The sequence below is a fragment of the Tinamus guttatus genome, unplaced genomic scaffold (genome assembly GCF_059628265.1).
Source record: "Tinamus guttatus ecotype Peru unplaced genomic scaffold, ASM5962826v1 Tinamus_guttatus_pri_ptg000083l, whole genome shotgun sequence".
NCBI classification, from domain to species: Eukaryota; Metazoa; Chordata; class Aves; order Tinamiformes; family Tinamidae; genus Tinamus; species Tinamus guttatus.
In genome coordinates, this window is record NW_028288617.1 from 1,261,051 (window position 1) to 1,270,993 (window position 9,943).

At 40.5% G+C, this 9,943-nt stretch overlaps 1 protein-coding gene across 1 annotated transcript; it reads right to left on the minus strand.

The window, feature by feature from the left end:
• Positions 1-394: 394 nt before the first annotated feature.
• On the minus strand, positions 395-8,901 carry RAB9A (RAB9A, member RAS oncogene family). Its single transcript, XM_088520242.1, has 2 exons — positions 8,865-8,901; positions 395-1,404 (listed from the first exon to the last, which is right to left on the minus strand). The coding sequence occupies exon 2, from the start codon at positions 1,368-1,370 to the stop codon at positions 765-767; it is 606 nt and encodes a 201-aa protein (XP_088376368.1). The 5' UTR covers positions 1,371-1,404; positions 8,865-8,901; the 3' UTR covers positions 395-764.
• Between the last annotated feature and the right edge of the window lie 1,042 nt (positions 8,902-9,943).

Sequence of the window (9,943 nt, forward strand, 5' to 3'; positions counted from 1 at the left end):
GTTGCAACTTCAGTTATCAAGACTTTTGCCCGACTGATCAGAAACATGCTGGAATTGGACTTAAGGCAGAGAAACCTGCTAACTTTCAAAGTCACGAATACTTTGCATTAAACTCTGGAAAAATTAGTACAGCTTTAGAATAGTAAGTGAAGGGAAAACAAACATTACATATGTAGGATTTTTTTTAAGACTTAAAACCTACATAAAGTCTACTGATGCAATTACAGAATTCCTGAAGGAGGGTTATATTAACTATATTAACTTATAATTAAAAAAAATGATGAGAGATTAAGTACAACTCACATTGAAAGGAATGTAATGAGACTGAAATTTAATATCTGGCATTGTTACGAACCCTTTAGTGAAACAAAAATGGAACACTGATTCCATAAAAATATATATACATATATAAAAGTTTCTTTATATCTCAATTCCAGAACAGTTTCTCCAAAGTAGTGCTTCTAGAACTTTCAAGTTTTAATTATATTCAAAGTATTTATCATTTGATTAACTTGGCAAATTACATTCTTGTATTAGTATATTTTTACTTGACACCTTCCTAAACAAAAGATGTCACTAATTTAATAGTGGGTCACTCATGAGTGGAAGTTTCTTATGTTTCCCCTTCGCTCCCCAAGAAAGCAGCAGAGTATTACAATTTTAATATTAGAGTGGAACCCATTTGTTATTTTATCTACCACACCTTTTCAACCTTCTTACAGAGCAAGCTAGTGAAAAGTAATATGGCAAAAAATAATAATAAGTCAACAGCAAGATGAACTGGGTTTGGGTTTCCGATGAAGGTTTACTGTATCTGTTTGAATAAAGTGATCTGATCTATCTTCAGAGGCCAGAACTCTTCTGACAGCTTCTTCAAAGGCTGCTGCAACATTAGTGGCATCTTTTGCACTGGTTTCAAAATAGGGATGGTTGCCATTATTCCTGCACCAGGCTTGGGCTTCTTCTGCAGACACTTGCCTTTCATTAATATCAACTTTGTTGCCCAGTATCACAAACGGAAAGCTTTCAGGCTCCTTGACATCTGCATAATAAATGAATTCTTTCTTCCAGTTGCTTAAGTTCTGGAAGCTTTGAGAGTCATCCACACTGAAAGTGAGCAGGCAACAGTCAGAACCTCTATAGAAAGGAGTCCTCAAACTCCTAAAACGTTCTTGGCCAGCTGTGTCCCATATCTGCATTGTAACGAAGTGTCCATCCACCTCCAAATCTTTGTTCAAGAACTCCACACCTATTGTATGAAACAGCTGCGCATCAAACTTGTTAGTGACGTATCTGTTCATGAGCGAGCTCTTCCCAACTCCGCCATCTCCCAGCAGGATCACTTTAAGGAGGGAGGATTTTGCTGACATTGTTATGAGAATGGACCCTCCTGGTGTTCTAGACCTGGAAAGAGTAAGAAAGCTGTTAAAAAGAAGAGTTGTGGAAAAATGGATAGAAAATTTTAAACACATGTATGCACGTGAATACCTAGGAGAGTGTTAATTAAAATCCACCAGAATCAAGTATCACGTACAGAAATAGGAGTCAATACTAAAATAAGTAAGGCGCAGATATTTGTAGTAAGACATCTCAACTGCAATTGGCATGGCAGTAGAAGCAGTACACGACATGAATTACTGCTTTGTCACTTAAAACACTTGCCCCATGAAACTGCAGATACTAAGTTACAGTGTAACCCTCCAAGGTTTACGCAGAATAGAGAACAATGAGACGAATGCAATGAATCATGTACATTTACTGGGAAAAAAAAGGTTAAAAAAAAAAGACTGAGGATTTTTCATAAAGTGTGAATGGCTTTACTTAAGGCACTTAAGCCCCATATTTTATTAGCAAAGTTTCTTCTGCTAAATATATATAAAAGTGAAAAAGAAGCTTTAGGAATAAAGCAGCAGGACACTTTCTGTTACACTGAAGCTGCTGCTGCAATTTCCCCAAAATGCAACCAAATCAGGAATTTTAAATCAGCTCCCAAAGATACAATAATCTACAGATGAAATACAAAATTACAGTATTTGTAAGTCATGAGGCTGGCTTGTTTTTTTAAGACAGCACGAGTCTACACCAACAGTTAAACACCTCCCCTAGAATTAGTCAAAACACCTCAGACTCCAGCTGTCATCATGGAGATGGTCAATTATTGACAACAATGACAGTTCTTACTGTCAACCTTTAGAATCATATGTTTTGCTGTTAGTTCAGATTATTAGTATTTTTGCCTGCCCAAGGTTTACCACATTACACCAATAATTTTACAGTAATGCTGTAAAAATAGAAAAAACAAAGGGTTTTAATCCTGGTCTTATAAAGCATCTTTTTGAAGAGTCCAAAAAAAGAGGCTTTTTTTTTTTTTTTGTATGAGACCTACTCTTTCAGTATGTACCTCACGCCAAAAGAGCTCAGATTAATTCAAAGGAGGCTTCTGTTAAAATAGTGCCTATTTAAAATGGAAACAGGTCATAAGTAGTCTCGTTTACCTCCTCCAAAGGAAGGAAGGAAGGAATGTGGCTATGCTAGTTGCGATTAGGGTTGCTGGTATATACATCACCTGCAGAGCATAGCTGTAGAATTAATACCTAATACAAGCTAGCAATATGAATCATATGACATGTGCTGCTTTAGAATCAAGGCTTACATTAGAAACTGGGAATTTCAGGAATTCTTTCATCTCCAGCTTTCCATCGTCGACTGCTTGTTCCACCCAGTCAACAGCAAGATGTTTGTAAGAAATGCTTTCAAAATAAAAAAGTGACTGCTTCCAGTAAAAATCTGTTCGTAACAAGTTTATTCATTCTTGTACTATGTAATTAAAAACAATTGTACAAATATTTAAGATTTCTAAATCTCACAACAGGACTGATAAAAACTTTTAAAGAGAGGTAGATTTTTCAGTTACCTTTCACAGAGCTAAGGGATAATTGCTATGGCTCATGGTATGAGCACATACCATTTCATATATATGTGAAAAACATCCTTAGTAGTCACTGGACTATTTGCATGTGTTTTCCAGGTTCACAGGAAAAGTCTTTAAAAATGCTCTGGTGTCTCCATTTATCTCTTAATTACTACTATTAGAAAAGGAATAAGTTATTTGATCTATTCCCTTATATAATAACAACCTTCTAATAAATAATGTGTTTGTGACAATGGAGGTACTGAGTATTTTACTATTTTTTCACTTCAGTAGATGGAAAAGATACATTTTTTCCCTGTTCTATTTGAAATCGCATCTTCCCAAAAAGATAAAACGTGATGAAGAAATTGATTTACATTGTTCAGACTGCTACTATATACTTGTTTCCTTGGCTTCCACCTTTTAAAGAATAGCACTTAGACTATAGTTAATGAACTGCTTAATTTATGAAATTATCCACAAACATTTCAAACAAATCACAAGCAAGGAAACTGTGTTAAACAGTATCTAGTATTTTTGTGCATCCGGAACCTGACAAGTTATACAATTTAAGCTATATGGAATTTACAGTGAGGTCTAGGAGACTGAGCCACAAAAATACTTTCACTGGGCAGACATTTACTCCGTAAATTAGCCACAAACCATTAAAGTGTGTTTCAGACTAGAACCAAACTGGCACAACTTTAGCACAAAGGCTACAGAAGCAGCCTCCACAGTACTGATAAGCAAGTATCTCAACACAAGGTTGCCAGCAAGATCACTTCCCAGTCCGTTCAGCTTCCACAGGCAGAAACTGGCAGACTCGACCAGCACTTTGTATTTTCAGAAAGGTTTTGGTTTGAAATCTGAAGGAGGTATGTTCAGTCTTCAGGCACATGCTTAGAAGCCTCAACTGAAGTTGCACAGAAGTGTATTTAAAGGCAAACTTAAGTATGTACATTTTGAAGCAGCAAAGCCTTTATGTAGCTACAAACAGCTTCTGTTGACTGTATAACCAACTCAAATTTATTCATTTTTGGCCCCACTGACTGATGACATGATTGAGAATATCTGCAGAATCAGGACATTAGTGTCAGCACAGTGAGATGCTGCTGCACTTCCCTCCTCTCTGACATCTTGAAAAAAAGTTACTAGAAAGAAACAGTTTTTGCAATTACAAACCCCTAACACTCCAACAAAGATCAATAAAATAAAAACACTTAAGTCATTTGGAAGATTAGTGTTGTTCCTCCAGTTACACACTAAGTTCATCTATACGATATTTTGGGGAGGAACACCATATTTGACAAAATTTATTACCCTAATTGCTGTGTTTAAACCATCCCTGAGTATCTGACAACAATCTGTTTTCCAATCTGTATCTCATTGTTTTAACCAATACTAGGAACTGCAAGACACTATAGAATTACAGATAAGTATTTATTCTAGTTATTGTGTGATACATTTTTAAATTATTTTTGCATTAAGCTAATTTAAAACCTAATGCACAAAGGAGTCTGTAAACACAATATTATCTCTTCCTGCATTAACTTATTATTTAAATATTTAACCTCAAACAAGATATCCAGAACAGAAAAGTAAAAAAGCAGCCCCACTAAGGTCCATTTTCTCTGAATTTCCAGCTCCAGCTTGTAAGGAATCAAGCTCTTTGAACACTGACTTCAGTACTCCATTAAACACAGGTAGAGTTTCTACTGAAGTATTATTTCTGTGATTATCACACACCATCAGTCAAGTAAGTTAATAGTCTCCTCACAGAGTTTCCCCTTTAAATGGTGAACGGCAAGTCTGAAACATTTCTATTAGCAGTCTGAACATTTGATGGTGAGAATGAAAACAGCACATCAAGTCACTTCAGAAAAATCAGTTTCTCATTACAAAAATCTTTGATTCCTCGCCCCTCAAAGCTTTACAGACAGACTGGACAGGGCAAGTGTTCCTTTGTCTTTATTCCCCTGATTCCATGATGACAGCTTCAAAGCTGTTTGCTTTGAGGGCAATTACCTCTTTTCACATTTCAGGTACTGAGGCAGAAATGGATTGTGTAGAAAACCCATCGCAGCAACATGCATGTCTTTTTATTATTATGTCTTGTTATTATTATGAAAAAAAAAGACAACTTGCTTACAGAGCGTGAAAGGCTGCAAAATGGCAGGTATCTGCTGAATTCAAGCTTTACCTGCAGAAAGGCAATTTCAGCCTACTGCGCAATCACACTGTAGTTAGGGTGTCAGCAAGGTACAACCTCACACAAAACTAGAGCCAACAGAACCAATCTAGAGTCAACAGAGCCAACTGAACCAATCTAGAGTCCCACTTTTACCAGAGTGATACCAGGCACAGCAGTACACCAAGGAAAAAAAAAAAAAAAAAAAAAAAAGCAGCTTAATTTTTGCAGCAATTCAGTTTGCCTATTTCTAAAATAAATTCCAGAATTGGCTTTGTTGCAATCAGACCACTGACTTTCCTCAGTATTAGCGATGAAAGGAAACAGATGTAATCAACACTTCAGGTTTTCAGACTATTGCTTCTCCAGCTGTACTTACTTCCTACCTTTCTAGCTTGGAAACAGGCAGAAAGAAGCCACACGCACAACACTAATTTGCTATTTTCAGCAAATAGTTGCTTACATAAACTACTTGCTATGTGAAATCAAGACTAAATTCAAAGGCTTCCTTCAAAATACATGGTGTCCAGTCCTTGACGCCATTCTTTAAAGTATTTTCTTAAAACAATAAACCTTCAGTTCTCCAATAAAACTAGAGTTGTTAAGGAGGGCCAGTTGACCTGTTCTAACTAATCATGGTTGTTTCACACTTTCAGTCTACAGGTCTGCTAAAAAAAAAAAAAAAAAAAAAGTCCACCTGACCGCTCCTGTCAAACACTTAAGAAGAAACACTGCATTTCAAACCATACAGCCTTTTAACTGACAAGCACCCACAATTAGCTGCTCCATAACACTGACAGTTTCATAACCTCCTATGCATTCTGAAGTTTACACATCAAGCACATGGTTATCAGCTTTGAAGCTTATTCACTGTTTTCTTTACTAAGTCATCTTCAACTGGTAAGCCACAAGTACCAGACATTAATGGTTTTTTTTTAAAAAGAGGACACCAATACATAAGATATTTCTTCTGAAAAAATAAATCTCCTGTGCTAACAGTATCAATTTATTCTGTTTTAAATCATTTTTTCTTAAAGCTAACTTGAAGCATTGGACAATATTTATCATTTTAATATGGAAAAAAAAAATGTTTCCTGTAGGCTGCTGGTTGCAGTAGCTCATCAGATAATGCCACAATCTGCTTCTCTGTAAAATATCTGGTAGAGAGAGGAGGAAAAAAAAAAAAAAAAAAAAAAAACACCCCATATACAAGAACTAGCAGAGATGCAACAGCAGGGGCAAAACTCAGAATTATTCAAATGTTGAAAACTACTTTTTACTCAGTGTTTGTGTGTGTTTTTACAGTCCCCATCCCTCAATTACTACAGCATATTTATACTTACCAACTACAGCAAATCTGCAAATTTCCAGAAAGCTAAAAGGACAGAAGCAAACTCTTCTTCCTCTACTCAGGCCGTTCATTACTGATATATTTAGAGGAAACTGGCCCATGAAGCACAACTGATTTAGTGCTTAAGATCTTAAACTATACTGTTTTTTAAGAAGCATGCAGAAATTAAGTCAAATGTTGTACAAGCGTACAATGCACTCAAAAGTGCACAGCATAGCCTCAAAACTGATACACACACCTCTCCCATACAGGACCTACATAAGAGCTATGTATTAGGAATTCTCCTTTACTAGCTGCCTGATATGCTCATCAGTGGTGTATTTCTCAGGAAACCTGGGAGCACTTTAGCCACATATCTTGACCTATTCAGGGTTTAATAACTTTTAAGTCTTTGTTTCTTTTCATGTGGCTCTGGCACTGAACAACTGCGAAAGAAGTTTGGGCGCCAGATAGATTTTGATTAATGTGATGGCAGGTTATCACAGACACAGAAATGTTAAGTCCTACGTAGTACAGTGCTCTAGTTCAAACCGCTGCCCTGCCATGACTCAGGGCTATGCAGCAAACAGGAGTCAAAAGCAGGAATTCCTTAAGTCTGCATAGCCCCTGGATCACAAAACTGTACCAGTGTCTGTGGCCAGATGGCTCCACTTAGCAGAGCTCACATCTAATCACAAAACTCAATCAGCAAAATTTCTCAGGAGAAATACATGCACTTATATCTCTGCTAATGTTATCTTGCAGAGACCTGGCCTTCACATTTCCCTATCTCATTCTCTGCTTCCAAGCCAAATGAGCAAACTCTGTTGCTTTATTTAACTAGGTTAGGTCTCTCAGCAGCTCCCAGCTGAAACTATTGTTTTTAGCCAACTCCAAAACATCATTAAGTGCCACTGGTCTTGGTCCAGCCTATATTTCTAAGGATTTGTGAGTCCACATTAATCGACATTTTCCTTGCAACCCACTTCTCTGTTACTGCTTCCACCCGCTCAGTCTCATCGAACAGTTATTTCTGCTCAGAAGTGCTAATCTTTTTCTCTTACACTAGTTGCCTCTTTCCTCTGGGGCTCTGCAGCCTCTATTGGTCAGGCTACACCGTGAACTCATTTTCCTTCCAATATAGCTGGTTTACCAAGTCCCATCCCCAAGAAAGTTACTGAGTTACTTGGTACTACACCAACAGCTTGTCTATGCTGCACAGACCTAAGAAAGTAGAAAAGAAAAAAAGGGGGAAGAATAAACAGTGCGTGGATGTGTGTGTGCACGCGCATATACAAATACATATTTTAAAGACACTTAAAGTATTTGACATGCTTTTTTGTTGGAAGTTCTTACTCATTGTGAAATCTTTAAGCAAAGTTTCAGTCTTAAGGAGTTAAGAGATCTGTTTCTCACAATACTGCCTAAATACATAAAGAAAGAAGGCGTTAAACCAACAAGGGCAGTGACAATTTTAGTGTTGCACAACAACTTAAAGAGTCAAGACAAATAAAAACACATGTTCATTTAGTAGAACAGTACAGGGAGGAGAGGGAACAGACTCCATGCCAGCTATCTCCAAATAAATTAGTGTTTTGTTTCAAACGCAAAATAAAATATTACCCGAGGAGCTCCCTCCTAGCCTACCCCACACAAGTTAATAGAAGCCAGTGTTCTCCTCATACCTGGCTGTAGCCAATCTTGCCAGAGATGGCATTAAGATATTGTGAGAAAACTGGTTTAAAAGTTGTTGCATCGGTAACAGCCTGTTTTTCATTCACATACTTAGCAGAAGCAACATTTAGCATGAAACCAGGCACTAGCAGACTAGACCGAACCGGGCTAACCCTCTGCTTCGGGCTCTGCGGCCGTCACGAAGTGGAGGTTTGCCCGGCCATGCACCCCGACCAGGAGCGCACCTGGGAGGCCCCGGAACCCCCCTGGGCACACGGAGGCGCCTCTGCAGCGGGCACGGCGGCGAGACGCCAACGGGGACGCTTCCGGCGGGCAGGATGGATGCTCGGCACGCAGGCGGAGCGGGGCAGCGCGCACGCGGTCACGGGACCGGCCCAGCCGGAGCTACCTCCCCGGCGAGGCGCCGCTCGCCGGTCACGGGATCCCCGATCACGCCACCTTGCCCCGGCGCCGCGCACCAGCTCCGCGGAGCGCCCGCGCAACGGCCGCCGAGGGGGAACCGCCACGCGCGGGACAACCGGTGCGGGGAGAGGAAGGGAAATGGGGCCACCAAGCCCGCTCTTGCCTCCTGCGGCCCGCGGGGCAGGAGCGCGCCGCTTCTATCCCGGGACACCAGCCACACCGCCCCTCGCAGCACCTGCTAATGAGAAGGAGGAGACCACCGGAGAGACGAAAAAGAAGGAGATGGAGGGGAAAGCAGGGAGGGCGGCCCCGCCCCGCCGCACCGCGCCGGCCGATACCTGCCCGCGGGCTGGAGGCTGCCGCCGGTGCCGAGCCGGGCCGCGCCGCTGCCCGAAGCCGCTACCGGCCGCCGCCGAAGGAAGAAACAACATGGCGGAGCGGGCGGGGGGCGGGGTCACGTGGGCCGGGGCCGCCCCTGCCGCCGGCCCCGCCCTCCCGGGGGCGTGGTCCCGCTGGGGGCGGGGCCGGCGGAGGCGGCCGTTGGGAGCCGTTTGCCGTGAGGCGGCGGCGGGTGTTTCCTTCTGGATAACAATTATTGCGCTTTAGACTTGTGCCCTGATACATTGGTGGTAGTTGGGAGTTCTTTCTCAATAGCAGTAGTATTAGTGGTGCACCAAAGGCCCAGCGAGGCATTTTCATGATTGCAGGGCAGGTCTGTTTTACTGCCACAGAGATTTAAATATATGCTTCAAGGAAAGAACTAAACAACCTCTTGAAGGGTGCAATTCAAAAGGTGTATTTGGTCAGACACATTTTTTTTTTTCCGGGGTTTATTCAGAAAAAGCCAACCTGCCTGGAAGTTTCAGCAGTATTACAGGAAATAATTCTAAAAAATCTAAAAGAGGTAGTGATTGAGTATTTCCTGTGTTCCTACAACACCTTGGAGGGTTAGGGTAAAATGTAAATACCAAAAAAAAAAAAAAAAAAGCATATATGTAAAGAAGTTTCCACAACATCCATATTATAAGGGGTCACAGACTTAAGAGGAAAGCATTTGCAATATGTCACCCTCTTGAGAGCTTCCACATGCAGTAAGGGAGATGCAGTTGGGCTAGATTTACCATTTGCACAAACAGCTATTTTTGAATCAGATTTTACAACATGGAAGGAATGGAAGACAGGATTTCAGTATTATCAAAAGGAAATATTTCCTACTGACAAGAGGAAGATTATTAAAAGGCAGTCCATGCTAGAGGCAGATCTGATGACAAGAGGCTCATTCTTAAATAACAAAGCTGAACTTTAAGAGTTTAACAGTACCTTTTTTTGGGGGGGGGGGGAGATCAGCATTGATGCAGGGCTGAAGTATAATACACAGAAGTGCTGAGGGAAGAAAATGTCCCAGTTAAATGATTAT